At 36.8% G+C, this 19,482-nt stretch overlaps 1 protein-coding gene across 1 annotated transcript in view; it reads right to left on the reverse strand.

The window, feature by feature from the left end:
- ADAMTS6 (ADAM metallopeptidase with thrombospondin type 1 motif 6) overlaps positions 1-19,482 on the reverse strand; it is a 400,513-nt gene that overhangs the window by 111,169 nt on the left and 269,862 nt on the right. The window contains 1 exon segment of the mRNA XM_053701330.1: positions 17,710-17,817. Coding sequence (XP_053557305.1) covers positions 17,710-17,817 — 108 coding nt within the window.

Consider the following 19,482-nt stretch of genomic DNA (forward strand, 5'->3'; position numbering starts at 1 on the left):
CAGTGAAACTCACAGTATACGTCTACGGATGCCTCCATAGATGAGACTGATAATAGAATGGTCTATACAAGACTAGGCAGTACACTCAGTTATAGTAGAGAGGGATTACGTCAGCTACAGACGCGCAGAGTGAAGGAATAGACAAAGACAAGTGGATAGTGAGGGTGAAAGCCGGTCAATGGGACCCCAGCCAGATTCCCAGATGAAGCGGCTAAAAAAGATGCCAGAAAGTGAAAAGCTGCCATTCATAAACAAACAACAAAGAAAAGAAAAGCCGGGGAGCGCAGAGACCCAAGACGTTGAAAGACCTGGTTACAGAAGTAACGTGGCTACTTTATAAAGAGTCATCAAAGACTAAAGCCCTTCAGGCACATTACTGGGATGGTGCACCTCCTGCGCAGGCTTCTATTGTTTACTCATGAGCATTCTAAACATTATTTGCCAACTTAAAAAGACAAGAAACCAACATTTTCTTTCAGAACATGCAATTTTAAACAACTTTTCAATTTTCTTCTATTATCAAATTTGCCTCATTCTCTTATTATCCTTTGCTGAAGGAGCAGCATTGCACTACTGGCAGTTAGCTGAACACATCGAGTTAGCCAATGTGTGCAATCCCCAATCAGCAGCTAGCTCCCACTAGTGTAAGATAAGTGTGTATTATTTTTCAACAAGGGATACCAAGAAAACAAAGCGCATAAATAGAAGTGAATTCAAACGTTTCTTAAAATGACATGCTCTATCTAAATCTTGCAAGTTTAATTTTGACTTTCTTATCCCTTTAATATCTGTTATATTTTCCATGTTAAAGGTGATCAAAACTTTAAAAATGTATTTAAAATATTAGTAGTGGTAGTGTTTTGACAAGGCTTGTAAAAGATCTGTTTTATACCCCTCCCCCATTCTTGTTTACATTCCTGACCACCAGCTCCTGTTGAGAACTCCCCACAAATGTCAAGGCTGGTGGTTTAGCCAATCAAATGCTGCTATAGGTGTCTTCTGAAACACCTTGTGCACACTACTGCATATACACAAAGGGCTAGATTTATCAAGCCCCTGCGGCAGCAAGTTCTCACAAGAACTTGCTCGCCGCGATTTATCATGCAGCGGTCACCAGACCGCTGCTTCCCTAACATCTTCGCCACCTCTATTGTGGCGAAATTAAATCTCCTCGGTCGAGTCCGACCGAGGAGATTGACAGCTCCTGCCCGCGCGTGATTGGCTGTGCGCGGGCAGGGTTGCACGCGAGCGCAAAATTGCGCTCGTGTGCAATGTTAATTACCTGTGGGTAATTTCGCCCCGCAAGAGGCGAGCTGAGGCGTACAGGGGCGCGTATACGCGCCCCTGTACGCCTCAGCGTTGATAAATCTAGCCCAAAGTTTCAGAGTCCACAGACTTAATATCATTCTCAGCTGTAAACCTATAGGGTGGGCAGTATGGTATCTGGCTAGTTGTACAACATCCATAAAAAATAAAATAAATTAAAAAATATTGTAACTGATGGCCAGTAGATTAAACTAGAAACCGAGGGGGTACTAAACAAATCTCTTAAGTGGGGAGATTGACAGCTCCTGCCCGCGCCTGATTGTCTGTCAATCGCGTGCGGACAGGGGGCGGCGTTGCACAAGAGTGCAAAATTGCGTTCTTGTGCAATGCTGAATTTCGTCAGCAGAATTCAGCCCGCCAGAGGCAAGCTGGGGCGGACAGGAGACCCTTATATATCTGTATCTATCTGTCTAGCTAGCAAATTTCATATTAATGCCATTCTTATACATTCTTTAATTTTTTTGTACTCTTAATTCAGAATGTACACTCTATGGCTCTCCTTGGGCCCATTGTTATCTAGATAAAAGTTAAACGTATAACCATGCTTAAAATTTGTGGGGCCCTGGACAAGACAAATTTATGGGGGCCCTCAGCCCAGTGCCCTTATTCATCTCCCCCTGTATGCCCTGCCCCCTTGTATGGACCCACCTGTCACACCATTCAGTGTTACCTATATAAAGAATAACACTAAACATTACACCTTCTGATGCCACAAACACTTTTTCATAAATTAAATACTGCACGCACATTACACCTTCTCATACCCTCACCCTTGACATTGCAGGGCCCTGGGCAAGTGCCCCTCTCTGCCTGCAGATAACATCTGTTTGTAACTGCAATATCTTATTCTTGCCATTCTCATTTTATAGTATGGCAAAGTACGTTTTAACGAAACATTAAACACCTCTTATGTTTGTATAAAATGTGTGCTTTGACTAACACTCCCATGATCAGTGTTTCTCAACCGCGGTCCTCAAGTACCCCCAACATGCCAGGTTTTCATTATAGCTGAACTAGAACACAGGTGAAATAATCAGCAGATCAGTAACCATGGTTACTAACTTGCTCTCACCCGTTAGCTGATTATTTCACCTGTGCTGTAGTTCAGCTATAATGAAAACCTGTCATGTTGGGGTTACTTGAGGACCGCGGTTGACAAACACTGCCCTAGAGAAGGCAAAAACTTGTAACCTAGTTTTTCAAAATGCTGCAAACAACTCAAACCACACTTGCAGGCTACAAATATTGCTTTTTGGCCTCTTTAGGAAGGGTGGGAAGAAGTAACAAATGTATTAAACCCCCCCACCCAACAAAAAAAAAACCCAATTGGTGTTTAAATGCCCCTTTAAGACTAAAAGCATGCACTATCATTTGATGGAAAGACGTGTCAAATGACTTGGAATATGCAGTATCAGATGCAAATCTCTGTATAAACATATAGGTTTCCCATAAAAAAGACACATTTAACAGATTGTTGTTTGAGAATAATAGGTTATATGCGGTAGGGAAGGTAATAACAGGAATACCCTTTGTGCTTTACCATCTGAACCTGAATGCTTTTCATCACCCAATTCAGAACTTAAGCCACCTATGATTAATGCAAAATGGGATTACACTGTTTAAAACATTCTAACAGGCCTTTGTTACATAAACTATAAATGACCTAGTGTTACCCACAGAAAATAAAGCTATGACCTCTTAAAAAGAGTGCTATTTGATCTCTGGAATTAAAGCTTGTGCTTTGTGTGAAAAGCAAAATATTAATCATATATGAATGTGCTTCTTAACTCCTATAATGCTGGCTGCACTGTATTAAAAGGACCATAATAGTAAAAAAAACAAAAAACATTTCAATTCAATTCATTACAGCATGTCATTTTAAGACTATCAACCCTGCACTATTGTGTGTTTAACGCCAGCAAAATGGGTTAAACACACAGTTGAAGTCCGGCTCGCAGAACACTGCTGTCCCGTGCAGAAACCACTGCTGACCCAATCAGCAGCGCTAGTTGCACATCTTGGATCAGTTAAGGGTTCCACTTGGGACTAGCATTGCTCCGCAGGTCCCAAGCAGCACTTCTACTGCATGGTTAACTCCTTTTCGGGGGTTAAACACATAGTAGCGTAGGGTGGAACTTTGTAAAATGATATGCTTGAACAAATTAGGACGTCTTTTTTTTTTTTAAACTATTATGGCCCTTTAAAAGGTCATGAAAGTCAAATTTAATCTTTCATGATTCAGATAGAGCATGCAATTTTAAGAAATGACTTTGTTCCCTTGGAATCCTTTGTTGAAAAGCATATGTACATATCCTCAGCAGCAATGCACTGCTGGGATCTAGCTGGTAATTGGTGGTTACACACATTTGTCTTTTTTTCATTGGCTCACCAGATGTGTTCAGCTAGCTCCTAGTAGTGCATTGCTGCTCTGGAGCTTATTTTAACTATGGGTTTAATCCCATTAACTATGGGTTTATGCACTTTTATTTCCCTTCAAAGGTGTCATATTTTCAACACAAGCTCCCATTACAATCTCTTATATTTTCCTGAGCAAAAACACAGTATTCAACTAGGGTGAGCTGTACCATCCATTAATTTCCATAAGAAGTGCAGCCATTATATTTGGTAAAACAGCACAAATTATAAATACCACACAACATGAAAATATTGTTTTCTTGTGCTTGGACTGTGATAACACTGAAAAAAAATTAAACATGCTTTGCTCAGGGTTTGCTCCTACACTGAAGCAAAATATAAGCAGTCAATAGAAAAGTTACCCATAACATTGAATTTGATGATGTTTTTCAATAGTTTATTTGCATATGTGTGTCAGTTTAAAAGTGTGATTTGAGCAGGATTTTTACTTTTTAAAAATAAAATTGATCAGAAATAAACATGTTTATTAATTCCTGCAAACAGCTTGGCAGCCACAGAGAACTGCTGGTGACCCAATGTGCAGAAGCAGATGCACAGGTGAGTCACGGGGGGTTAAACAGAGACTTGCAGAGTCTCCATTGCTGAAATGGCATGCTCTAATAAATTCAAGAATGTATTTTTTGCTTACTAGAATGTCCCTTTAGCATTTTAACTGAGGATATACAAAACCGCTTCCCACTTTCTAAAATGGATATCCATCCCACACAATGGGCCAGATTACGTGACTTGTTATTGTAAGTGCAGTTTGCGATAACCAATATTATGCCCACGCTAACCTGCATGTATTACAAGTTAAAAGTAAATGCGTTCACTGGAGCGCAATCTAAATTTGAGTGCTTTGGGTTAACGTAAATAGTAGGAGTTAAAAAAAATGCACCAATCAAAATGCATTAAAATAAAGTGTTACACTCATAAATACCGCATAAGTGTTAAAAGGTATATGGTATATAACAAGTTGTTTGAATGGAAAGGGATATATATGTATATATCTCAAATATGTGTATGGCTGTGTGTGTGTGTGTGTGTGTGTATGTATGTGTGTGTGTATATATATATATATATATATATATATATATACACATATATATATATATATATATATATATATATATATATATGTATGTGTATATATATATATATATATATATATATATATATACACATATACATACACACACACACACAGATAGATAGTATCAGATTTTTTTACAACAAAAAATATTCTGTGATATATAGAAATATTTATTTAAAAATAAAAAATAAACATTTTATTTTCTTTGAAGAATATCAGAATTTGAAATATTCATAATTACCTTCAGGTTTAAAGCTGTAGGTTTAACATGGTGTCATGAGCAATAAGTGTTAGTTTTTTTTAAAAAGGTTATACACTGCAAGGTAACCCTCTCATTCAAAAAACTGTCCTCTTTCAAACTTAGATCTTATCCTCATCCAATGAAAATAGCATCAATGTCCAGTGGGTCTTCAGATCACTGTGATATTCACCTGTATCCTGAAGCAGGAGATCACTCATTAAAAATATGGGCTTCTCCCCTTACCAATAAGTGGTCCCTCATTCAAAAGCGGTTCCTTTTTCCCCTACGACACTGGTTTTCAAACCTGTCCTAAGGCCTCCCCCTACAGGCCAGGTTTTTAGGATTGCCTTGGATGAGTGCAGGTAAAATAGCCATGTTTACTAATCAGTTGATTATTTTACCTGTGCTCTAGTTCAGATATCCTCCTCAAAATGTGGCCTGTTAGGGAGGCCTGAAGACAGGTTTGAAAACCAGTGCCCTACGACAAAAAACGAAAAGGGTCCTGAAGACTTACGCATACTGCACTCACATCAATTTAAACACCAACCGATAGCACTCAAATATCTAGGGATTATGATCTCATCACATCTACATAAACTGGCCCCCCTGAACTTCGACCCCTTGAAAAGCCACATAACTGCTACCTTACACTCATGGTCCAATAAACCAATCTTCTGGCTAGGCAGGGTGAATGCCATTAAAATGGTAATACTCCCTAAAATCCTTTACGTTCTTCAGGCGTTACCTATCCCTATCCCTGATTCCACCATCTACTCTCTACAGAAACTCATCAATTCATATATTTGGAATCATAAACGCCCACGGGTTGCCACACAAACCTTATATCGCACTAAACTCGAGGGAGGACTTGGATTCCCGAATCTACCGATATATATCGCTACGCGACCTTTATGACCAGAATAGTGGATTGGTGTAAACATGCTAATCATAAGGAATGGATAGGTTTGGAACATGAGCTATCACGGAGGGGCCAGTTGGGGGGTAGATGCTGGCTTACAACAAAACGCGAACAGGGCTCCCCAGAACTCCCTTTTTTGGTACGCGAAACGTTTGCTGTATGATGGAAAATTGTAAGAGGACACAAAACAGTCTCTACACCTTGCTCTCCTCTAACACCCCTTTTTAGATAACCCTACAACTCCGATCCGACTCATATCTCAAAGCAACGGTAGCCCTTATCTTACTCAGGCAATACCCCATCATTTGCTCTTACAAAACGGCAAACTTAAACCTAGAGAGGAGGTAATTGAGATTATAGGCCCTGCTCTGCACAACTGGCTCGCATACCACCAACTTGCGCACTATCTCTCAACACATATAGATAGACACAGCTTGACCCAACTTTTAACTCCATTTGAATCTTTATGCTACCTATCATTCCCGACAACGGGCATCCTCTCCATATCTTACAAACTATTACTGTCACACCGCTCACTACTCCCCCCATCCTACACCACCGCTCACTACTCCCCCCATCCTACACCACCAAGTATATTAATATACTTTTAACCTCTGTGATTATCTTGTATCTAAGCCTCTGCAAACTGCCCCTTTATTTCAGTTATTTTGACAGACTTGATGCTTAGCCAATCAGTGCCTGCTCCCAGATAACTTCACGTGCACGAGCCCAGTGTTATCTATAGGAAATACGTGAACTAACAACCTCTAGTGGTGAAAAACTGTTAAAATGCATTCTGAAAAGAGGTGGCCTTCAAGGTCTAAGAAATTAACATATGAACCTCCTAGGTTAAACTTTCAACTAAGAATACCAAGAGAACAAAGCAAAATTGGTGATAAAAATAAATTGGAAAATTGTTTAAAATTACATGCTCTATCTGAATCATGAAAGTTTATTTTGGCCTAGACTGTCCCTTATTATACATTTTAAAATACACTATTTAAATGACTTTAATGTCTCTTTAATACAGGTATGGGCATAGAGTCTACACCCAGTGAAAATTAATATAGCAGTTTGTGTTATGCCAAATAAACATTTTTAATGCAAGAGAGAACATATGAGCTGTCCACATTTAAAAATAAAGACAAATTCCGACTATTTTTGGATAAATAGGTTGTAGTCAACCTGGCTGCTTGCATAAAACCTCTATATTAATAATAACAAGTGCCTGAACATAATTCGGTTTGTGCCACAGATATACCTATTTTAGGAAGTAAATGTGCTAGCTATTCAGCCTTATGATTTAATATCATCTGCACGGAGGCTCCTACAAGGGTTCATTCAGTGCAGGACTGGCACAGACACAATGCAAGGCTACCTACATTAAAGGGACATGTGACCATATGCTAAATCCCTTGAAAGCGATGCGGCAATATCTGTAACCTGATTAGAAAATATCACCTCATGTCATCCTCATTTCTCTGAAATAAATGCTCTGTGAGCAGTTATCCTTCAGCTACTCTTTTTTACTGTTATTTGCACTGTGAAAACAAACAGCAGCTGAACAGCATCACCAGAGCAAAGTTCACACTTTGCTTTACTATGATCTTGTGGGATTTCACCATAATCTGGTGAGATTTCATAGTAAACTTCTGTAAACTGAGGCGGGAAATAAAGTGACTATACGTGCATAAGCCAAATGCACGCTGCCTTGCAAATCCTGGGATAAGCATCCTGAGCCCCTTTATAAAGGGATGCGGGTGAGGACATTTTGAGGTAAAATACCTTCATTTTTTTTTTTCAGGTGATATTTTCTAGTTAAGTGGTTATTTGTGTTTTTCGTAGAAGCCTTTGTGTATGATATGAAGTGCTAAACCTAGTCCTGGGGTATCCTGCCCAACCTAATCTGGCCTTGTTACTTTTGCATAGTATACATAAGAAATTATGCAGTGCAGTACAAAATATCTACATATAATATAAATAGTTTAAAAGCATTTAAAATTACATTATGTTGGGAAACTGCAATGTTTTGCAATCCAAGGATATACTCCATGACAATAATTGTTTGTCTTATCTCCTTTGCTATAGCCAATTTACTGAATAATGAGCATAATTCATCACCCTGCTTAGCTATGTTGAATATACAGTTTGCTATCTGCGTTCAACCCTTTGGTATTAAGACATATATTAGTCATACATACATGGCAGCTCTAATAAGCGCTCTCTGTCTGTTCCAGTCATCTCTTATTAATGGGTGATTATAGTTGAGTGCAAATGTATGTGTCGGTTACTGCTTTAAGTAGTTCATTGATGGTATTGCTGCATTAGGTATACAGTCTTGATTCCCAAACACTCATCTCAGTCATTCATCAGCATAGTTGTCTAGCTGCTGAAGACTTACAATTATCTGCATACTTGCATTATCAACGTACTCACATTTTGTCAACAGCTGTTATATTTTACATCTCAGCCCTACACATAGCAACTCAGATATTCTTTTAGTGGCAGTTAAGCTAATATATAGCAATGGTGAGCTGATCCTTATTATTAGCCATTAATAGTATTTCTGTTAAAGAGCCATATATGATTAATCAAATCTCAGATTTTAAAACTACAAAAGGATATTGAAGATAACCTGCAGTAACTTTATTCTTCTGGCGTTCATTCTGTTTGATGCACAGAAGCTTGACAAATGACCCAAGAAATTAGAGAACCAAAAGCGACATAAAAAACAAGCATTGAAATGCACACGTATTAGCAAAAATGTTTCTAGCAATTTTTTTTACTGTGCATATGCAGTCAAACAGCATATCCACTCAGACAGCATTTTTTGCATTGGTGATGGATTAACTTGCATCATCTCTGACAAACACAGGTTTAGACACCACTAGGTCTCTGAGTGTGTACGTTATTGACTGAGGGTGCAAGAGACATACGTGTATATGTTCCAAACATAGTAAAAGCTTGCACTGAAAAACTGATAACTTTTACGAGAAGCATGTTTTTGCTAATAAATGTGTATTGGAAAAATGTTTCTTTTAAAAACATAATACATTCAAGTGCCTCTGAGTTAGTATTATGACCATTTAAATTAAGTAATTAAATATATACATATATATGACACTAAAATGGTTGAGTAAGATTTAGCTCTCTTCGTCCATGACAGCATTTAACTATTAATAGACCCAACCACTGGGTAGAAGTACAGAAAATTGCCGCAATTCATGTAGCTGTGGAATATTGACCACAAATTTAAAGTGAAGGTCCATTTTGATGAATTAGTGCCCGGTTTTTAATAAACCTATTAAAAACAAGGGCACTTTAATTCATCAAAATTGACATTTCACAGTTTTTTTCAAAAACTTACCTTTTAATTCTGAATGCCGCTCCAGCGATTCCCCCGGCCGTCGGAAGCCTCTGCAGACGTCAGAAATGACGAATCAGGCTTCCTCCAATCACAGCTCCCCCCCCCCCCCCCGGGGAATCTTGGCCTGATGCAACGCTGTGATTGGAGGAAGCCGGATTCGTCATTTTGGACCCGTGAAGACGGCTTGCGATGGGCGGAGGAAGTGCTGGAGCGGTTGCCAGGATTAAAAGGTAAGTTTTTGAAGAAAACAGTGAAATGTCAATTTTGATGAATTAAAGTGCCCTTGTTTTAAATAGGTTTATTAAAAACCGGGCACTAATTCATCACAATGGACCTTCACTTTAAGTTCACTTAAAAATGTGATCTCCTCCTTTTTTAAATTAAACACAGCATATGTTGCCCAAAAATATATATAAAAGAGCAGAGGAAAACATAAATCATCTTTCAGATGCATTTATCACACTACAGTAGCAAATGTACAACTTTCTGTCCAAAGCTTTTTCAAATCTAGGTCTAGTATCCAACCTACAATGCTTTCTTAAGTCATACGGCAAACATACAGCCATTTTAGTAAATTCCGTTTCTCAGGTCCTGGACTTCAACGTCAAATGTTTCTATAAGCCCTGCAGAACTCAACTATGACACACTTTATAAACCACAGTCTAAGTCAGCTAAGTCAATGTTTGCTACCCTTCTAAAGTGCTTGTAAGAGCTTATCTCTACATGGAATACAGACATTGCCTTGTTTTGGGGGGATTGTGTCAGACAAATTAAAGTCAAACAATCTGGAAATTATTCCATCTCCATATCTCAACTGCCTAAAATGAGCTAACTATTGTAGTGTGTTAGTTTTGAATGTTTTAAACAAATGGAGACAATAAACATGTATGGCTGGATGAGTGATAGTCTGCAGCTATGTGTGTGAGTGTGGTGGTCTTATATATATTGTTATTTTATTTTGCTTCATCGCCAATATTGGTCTGAAATCCCAGGACAAGATGGGTGGAGGTGTAAAATCATTTATACCTTCTTTCCTATTTAGATTCTGCACACTAAGTATAGTAATCAAACAAACATGAAAATTGTTTGGAAGAAATCATTTGAAGAATTCACACTTGGGGTCTGATAATAAAAGATTATCCTGCTTGGAGATACATTTTAGTGCAGACTTTACAGGGGCTGAACTCACTGAATGATCAAAGAAAAATGGGGAGCCCTCCAGCACTGTGAGATCTCTCTCATTTCTCTGTATATGAAGGAGATACAAGCCCAGTAAAATATAGCACTACATGGTATGAGAGTTTTGTTACATTTACACTTTGTGCTTTGTATTTTATATTTGTTAACACTACAGATTGGGTCCTTCCAGTATTGTTACATTTAAGCTTTGCACTTTCTATTTTAATACATTTAGATTTAGATCCAGCAGTGATTTTACAAATCAAATTCTGATTATGTTTTGAAATTTTCTGTGTTGCTTTAACAAATTAGGATCCTACTTTGTATATTTCTGTGTAAATGTTACAACTTACTTTGCACTTTGTATTTTCTCTATTGAAAAATAAAACGGAGTTTCAGAAAGTGGTAGTGACAAGGAAATTCCCTAGGCTGAACAGGGGAGTTCCCAGGGTATGTCTGAAGCTCTCTCACAAGTCTTGTGAAACGCTATAAGCATTTTAAACAACCTGCTCTCGAGCTGTATGCAGGCGAAGTTTAATGAAAATTTACAATACACCCAAAGTATGATCCTAATTTGTTAAAGTTACAGAGAAACTGAAAGCATAATCAGATTTTGTAAAAATCACAATCCTAAATACACTGCTGTAAAAAAAACCTCACAAAATAGAAAGTGCAAAGCTTAAAGGGATAGGAAAGTCAAAATTAAACTTGCATGATTCAGATAGAGCATGTCATAATAAGGCACTTAAATTTACTTCTATTTTCAAATGTGCTTCATTCTCTTAGTATCCCTTGTTAAAAAATGAATATGCACATATCATACACTAGTGGGAGCTGCTGCTAATTGGTACCTGCACTCATTTGTCTCTTATGATTGGCTAAATAGATATTTTCAGCTCCTGTCAGTAGTGCAATGATGTCCCTTCAGCAATGGATAACAAGATAATGAAGAAAATATGATAATATAATTAAAATGGGAAAGTTGTTTAAAATTGTATGTTCTATCTGAATCATAAAAGAAAATTTTGGGGTTTACTATCCATTTAAATGTAATAAAAATTAATCTGAAGTCTAAAGTAAAGCAATATAAAATACAAAGCGCAAAGTGTGAATGCAGCAGAATTTTAATGTCATGCAGTGCTGTATTGCACTGGACTGCCTCTCCTTTACATACAGAAATGCAGGGAACGTCCTTTGGAGAACTCTAGCAACATCTGCCTTTTTAGAATTTCACTAGGGATCTCGCAGTGCTGGAGGATCATTTTATATCATCAGGCCCTTGGTAAGACAGGTAGTGCATGCATTTTTAAAGGGACATACTACTCATATGCTAAATAACTTGAAACTGATGCAGTATAACTGTAAAAAGCTGACAGGAAAATATCACCTGAGCATCTCTATGTAAAAAAGGAAGATAGTTTACCTCACAATCTCCTCAGCTCAGCAGAGTAAGTTCTGTGTAAAAAGTTATACTTCAGCTGCTGTTTAGCTGCAGGTAAAAAAAAATGAAGAAATGAACAGCAGCCAATCAGCATCAACAGTGCTGAGATCATGAACTCTTTTACTGTGATCTCATGATATTTCACTTAACTCTCATGAGATTTCATTGTAAACTTCCTTAAGCTGAATAGGGAAATAAGATGAGTGCACGTAAGCTTGCTCCTTCCGCTGTGCCGGGACAGACATACTGATTTGCTGCTTAAAAGTCATTTACAATGGGATGTGGCTACTGAGAAACTTTTGAGGTAAAATATCTTTCTTTTTTACACAAAGATGTTCAGGTGATATTTTCTAGTCAGCTTTTTACAGCTATACTGCATCACTTTCAAGTGTTTAAACATTTGGGTATTATGGCCCTTTAAGTATATTTTCTAAGCTTTAGGTAATTTCTTTCCACGCAGGCATAGCTTCTACAATGTTTCAAATGTTTTACAGGGACAATAAAGTCAAAATTAAACTTTCATTTATTTATTTATATTATCAAATTGTTTTTGTATAGGCACACTTTGAGGCATCGGCTCCTACTGAGCATGTGCAAGGGTCAACAATGTATACATATAAGTCTGAGATTCACTGATGGCTGTCACATGATACAGGAGACAGGGATATGGAGGAAAAAGTCTGAAATTTGACAGAAAAAATAAATAATCTAAAGCCCATTTGAATTTCAGAGATAGTGCTATTGCATTTTTAGCATTATGCAAATCTATTTATAATGGTCCTTTAAAATAAAGGATTGAACACTGTCACTGTAAGTTTACCACTAAAAACATTACCTAATGACAGATCACTTTCTATGTTCTGTTTTCAGGTTCATTGTTTAACAACCAATCAAATAATTTAGCATGGTTTACTAACATTTCCCAAGTCAGCAAGGAAAAACCATCTAAGTGGCCCCAGGTCAGGGTTTCTGAATAAAGCCGTCAGCAAGGATTAACAAACAGTGACAGCTTCCCAAAAGCTTTAATTCTTTTTATTTGAACATCAGATTGCAAGACAAAGTGCAGTGTAATCTTTGTTGAAACTAGCCCAGCTAATATAACAGTAGTCAGAGCTAAGAGGAGATGACAGTGGCCATTGTTAATACAAATCCAGTCCGAAGCTGTGCTGCATTTAAGGTCCTAGTTCCCCAGCAGAGATTGAACAAATGCAGCTTTTTCGTGTGATACAGCAAAGATCAAACTATCATGAATTTGTTTACACACTTTCATTTCATAAATTCATTTAATTGAAGGCACGCTGTAGTCAGAACATTTTTGTCATCCATATGAAAAAGGATCATTTTAAGGGGCATTGTAGTGCATACATCTGTTAGCTGTAACATGGAACTCTGTGTATCTACCCCCCACAAAAGGATTACACATCTAAATGTCCTATTCTGGAACAGCAGATACAGACCGTGAGCCTTTCAGACTCAGCAGTTGCACAACCACCACCTGTGTTTAATTCAGGAGAAGCAATACTAGTGGCTCCTGCATGGGGATTTACCTATGTGTTTAACCTCTTTTTTGAGTGGTTAGATACATAGTTCCATGGTGAGTAGTACAAAGATCACATGGTCTAACAAATTAGATTCATTTTTGCACTGCAATGTCATTTTAAATATACAAACTGTTTTGCCTGTAAATAACACATTTTTAAACTGAAATTAGTACAGTAGTATTAATTGTATATCTTATGTGTGTTAGGTGTCATCTGCTGATAGGTACACATGTACTTTATAATGATCAGCCTATTACCCTAACAACTAATTAGCATTAGTATGAAGCAGATAATTAAAGGGATGTTAAACAGTCTGTTTTATTGGTGTAATAAAAAAGTACTAAGCAGTTGCTTAGAAATAATTGCAATACTTATTATTCATCCACTTAAATGGATTTTTCCTTTTTATTTCTTTTTTTTTACGCTACATTTGTGCTTCCTGTCACAGCCCAACAAGGAGGAGAAGGCATTTGCAGGAAGGTTTATCTTAGCATGATGTCATAAAACATCTAGGCTAGTGAATAGACTAGATAACAGGGAGTCAGGTTTGCTCATGCCCAGAACTGACCGAAAAAAAAACAAGTAAGTTATTTGCTGGGTTTTTTTTAAAAACAAAATCTGTTTCTTTTTATATTCACTTTGATTTAACATATTTATTTTTACCAAAGGAGCACTAATTAATATTCTTTTATGTTTAAATATTTTTATTGGAATTTTCATAACATATATGCCAAAACAAATAAGGCATTACATAAAAAATATCCAATAGAACCAGATTTTCTCAAATGACTCCCTGGTATTCATGATCCATGAAGCGGATTCATACATTCTAAACGTGTTATTTATCTTATTCCTCTTTCCATCCATGATGGAACCCCCGTTTTCCCATGGTAAGCTATAGCTGTCCTAGTGATTGTACACATTATTCTAATGAAAGTGTTAATATGTTTGTTATATTTTTCATTGCCTATGTGTAACAAAGCCTGTGATATGTTAAGCTCTATCTCCTCTTCTAGTATCGTGCTAAGTAGTGTTGAGAGGGAATGCCAGATGGGTTTGACCCCCTCACACTCCCACCACATATGCTTAAAGGTATCTACCTTCCCACATCCCCTGTAACATAGGCTTGATTTGGCTAATGACGTGGGAGGTTATGACTGGTGTAAGATACCAGTGAAAATGCTGTTTTAAGGACATTTTTGCATAGATCTGTGCTGATCAGACCTTTGCTAATCAAGCTAAATATTTTCTCCCATGTGCGTTTGTCATAAGTGATGTTGATGTCCTCTTTCCACTTAAGCATCAGAGATGACTTTGGGGTATCATTGCTGTCCTGAATAGCTATGTATAAAATGGATATCGTGCGTTTAGGTTTAGATGCGAAGGAGTACATTTTTTCCAGTGTGGGGGGGGGGGGGGGGGTGGATCCTAGTGTCGCCTATATTTTTCTGTATGGATGAGAATAGCTGTAGGTACCTTATCTCTATTGGTGTCAGTTTGTCCTGAATCTGAGTATAAGTCATAAGTTTGTTGTTAAGTAGAACATCCGCTATTCTGTACAGCCCTTTGTTGGCCAATTTCTCTATAGTAACATGAAGTTCTTTAGGTAAAATTTTTCTAAGTGGGATCATCACTGTTTGTAGAGGTTGTATTGTGTCATGTTTCGTTATCCATTTCTTAACTTGTCTGGTGGATGCATATGTCGGAGATCTGTATGTAGGTGTACGATCTGTTATTAATATCCTTTTAAAAGAACAGTCTACACCTTAGTCATCTTAAAGTCTTACCTTAGATTAAGCTGCAAATAGCCTCCTGATCCCTTTCTATATCATGCAGCAGGAACAGTAAAAAAAGTTATTTTAAAATGAATAGAGTTTCTGGCCAGTTTGAAATGGCTGCCAAGCTCCACCCACTGATGACATCGTGATCTGGGCTGCATATGGCATCCAATCACAAAAGGCTCACTAGTTGGATTCAACAGACTGTCAATGCTGTTCAGCAGAGTGCCTTGATGCAACCCAGAATATGATGTCATCAGAGGGCTGAGCTTGGCAGCCATTTCAAACTGGCCAGAAACACTATTCATTTTAAGATAAATTTTTCTTGTTCCTACTGCATGATATAAAAAGGGTGTAGGTGGTTATTTGTAGCTTAAAGGGACATTAAACCCCACAATTTTCTTTAATGATTCAGATAGAGAATACAATTTTAAACAACTTTCTAATTTACTTCTTTTATATAATTTGTTTTATGCTCTTGCTAACATTTTAGCACTACTGGTTTCTAGATGAACACATGGGTGAGCCAATGACAATAGGTATATATATATGCAGCGACCTATCAGCAGCTAGAACCTAGATTCTCTGCTGCTCCTGAGCTTTCATAGATAAACCTTTTAGCAAAGAATAACAAAAGAAGCAAGCAAATTAAATAATAGAAGTAAATTGAAAAGTTGTTTAAAATTGTATTCTCTATCTGAAACATGAAAGAAAAATTTGGGGTTTATGTCCCTTTAATCTAAAGTAAGACTTTCAGATGAGCAAGGTGTAGACTGTCCCTTTAATACTGAAAGTGTTGAAAATGGTGGCGCTGTGTCACCTCCAGGGAACCAAGCTGCCCACGTCCTCTGAGTCAACCTTGTTGCTTTCACCTCCAAAATAAAAGAGCTCACAATAGTGTAGCCGATTTGAGACAATGTGGTAGACTCACAACATTGCAGTTAAAATAAGCATAAAGTTAAAACAATTTGTTTCAGAAATTGTTTGAACTTTATGCTCTTGATATAGGCTTCTTTTAGCCGAAACACATTGAGCTGTATTTTAAATAAAACCTGAAGCTGCACCTGAAGACACCTTTGTGATGATTTTAATAAAAGGCTTATTTTAACTGCAATCTTGTGAGTATAACCAGTTTGTGCGCCTACCACATTGTCTGAAATCTGCTACACTATTGTGAGCTCTTTTATTTTGGAGGTGAAAGCAACAAGGTTGACTCAGAGGACATGGGCAGCTTGGTTCCCAGGAGGTGACACAGCGCCGCCATTTTCAACACTTTCTGCTTCTATACACGGTTTGGGAGAACCGGGACTGGCAGCGAGCACCTGAAGGGAAGTGCTAACATTGCTTCATACTTTATCCTTTCTAATATGTCCCTTTAATACTGCTGTATTTGTTTCCAATTAAAGTTTAAACAGATTTTACTTCAACATTTTTTCAGGCAAAAAATAAATATAACATTGATTTACTTTCAGGTGAATAATAAAAATCAGTACAGAATTCCTTTAAAGTGACACTGAACCCAATTTTTTTCTTTTGTGGTTCAGATAGAACATGCAATTTTAAGCAACTTTCTAATTTATTCCTATTATCACATTTTCTTCATTCTCTTGGTATGTTTATTTGAAAAGCAACAATGTAAGTTTAGATGCCGGCCCATTTTTGGTGAACAAACTGGGTTGTCCTTGCTGATTGGACAGCACCAATAAACAAGTGCTAACCATGGTTCTGAACCAAACATTTGCTGGCTCCTTAGCTTAGATGCCTTCTTTTTCAAATAAAGATAGCAAGATAACGAAGAAAAATTGATAATAGAAGTAAAGTAGAAAGTTGCTTAAAATTGCATGTTCTATCTGAACCATGAAAGAAAAAAATTTTGTTCAGTGTCACTTTAACTGCTTATGATTAACATCTTGACTGCCATATGCTTCAGCCTTCTCTTGCAATTAAGGGTACTCGAGTATTTGAACATCACAATTTATAACACTCATATGTGTCCACCCAACCAATAGAAAACTTGTATACTGAAATCTTGTCCTCCACAAAAATAAAAAAAATAGAAATTTGTCTTTAGAATGCACCAAAAGAACTTTTAACAGCTTTCATCTTTCAGACGGGTAGAATATCTCTTTTATGAACTGTGCTCGTAAGGTGTAAAAAGCCAGCAGTCTCTTCTGCTTAATACATATTTTTCATTTTTGTTTTATTTTACAGTGATCCTGTGCATACACGATTCCAGAATTTGAGAATGGAAACTCTATAAATCCTAACTACCATATACATCTGCGTTTGTGAATCTTCTGCATCTTAAATCTAGCATAGTTAGTGTTTCATGAGCTCCACATCAGCAGATCTGTGTTATATGAATGCATTAAACATTTACAGATTTAAATTTTAAAATGACGGACTTGCCCCTTTCTCAATGCTTCCAGTCTGACAGAGGGTTCCTTCGGCCGCTGGAATGCTGTTGGTAACGCAGCGGTTACTTTTACTGAGACACCAGAGCTCTCTACACACTTCCTAGGAAAGAAGGCAGAAGCAAGTTGGTCAGAATTACAAATAAACACATATTATAGAAGACTTTTTTAAAGTTTAGGTCATTTTTTTATTTCCAACTTCTAATTACTTTTTTTTAATAAAGGACTGGCTGGAGTGTGTTTTGAAACTGAATTTCCAACATAGCTTCTCTATCTCCTGAGCTATGTGGATGACCAATAAGTCCTTTACCATTACAAACACATATTAAATGTGCACCTTTTGTTTTTCATAAACCATGCACTGAGTTATACAAATTTTAGCAAGTTTAAGAACTCTGTGTATATAGTTTCTAATTTGTTCACTGGAAATAGAGAAAATATCCCAGTGAGGTCTCATTTGGATATCATACATCTAGCATTGAACAGTGATTTATTGTAGTCTGAGAGGTTTAACCGAGGTGTGATTATTGCTAATGGATACCAAGCTACAGAAATCTATAAAAATCTACAGAAAATATTTTACTAAAGTTTTCTTGCTTTTATAACCCCCTCACACACCATTTTCGATTGTCAATAACGCGTATAATAAGTGAAATCAATGCAGGATAAATAGCATAACTGGCAAACATATTAGTGGAATTAAATTAATTTATTGTCTAAAAAAAAAGAGCCTTAAAAATATGAGGGACAATGTTCCATTTGTTATATTTTGCCTAATAGTCTCTTTAAAAAGGCCATATGTCCCAATTGTCTGATTTTGGACACTTGACAGATTTCTGAAATTCATAAAATCCCTAATTTATTTGTTTTTATTTATACATACAGCAAGGACACAATCAATTTAATGACAAATGAAAATACTGTGAATATGGTAGATATATGATCAATAAAATATACCATCAGCATTTCCCCTCCAACTCAAATTCTCTTTGAAATCCCAAATAAAGATTGTTACACCCCAAAAAGGTGTCTAAATATCCGGAGTGAGATTAACTGCACTACATACTGTATGTAATGCAAATGTGTAGAAGATGAATATATTCAGGGATCTTTAATATTGCTCATTACATGCGTCCAACTTCAGAATTTGTTGTATTTAAAGGGACAGTGTATACCAGAATTTTTATTGTTTAAAAAGATAGATAATCCCTTTATTACTCATTCCCTAGTTTTGCATAACCAACACAGTTATATTAATATACTTTTTACCTCTGTGATTACCTTGTATCTAAGCCTCTGCAGACTGCCCTCTTATTTCAGTTCTTTTGACAGACTTGCATTTTAACGAGTACTGACTCCTAGGTAACTCCACGTGCGTGAGCACAATGTTATCTATATGGCAAACATGAACTAACGCCCTCTAGTTGTGAAAAACTGTCAAAATGCATTCAGATAAGAGGCGGCCTTTAAGGGCTAAGAAATTAGCATATGAGCCTACCTAATTTAGCTTTCAACAAAAGAATACCAAGAGAACAAAGCAAAACTGATGATAAAAGTAAATTGGAAAGTTAATTAAAATGACATACCTTAACTTTATTTTAGACTAGACTGTCCCTTTAATTTAAATATATATATAGATACATAAATTACAACTTTTCTTTTATTGTCTAACTGTCAATTGCTTCCTGCAATTTATGACAGAATCCTTTCCTACACATAAAGGGAAAAAGATTTGAAAAAAGATGTTTACCAGGTGTTTAAAATTGTC

This window comes from Bombina bombina, chromosome 2 (assembly GCF_027579735.1).
Source record: "Bombina bombina isolate aBomBom1 chromosome 2, aBomBom1.pri, whole genome shotgun sequence".
Lineage (NCBI taxonomy): Eukaryota > Metazoa > Chordata > Amphibia > Anura > Bombinatoridae > Bombina > Bombina bombina.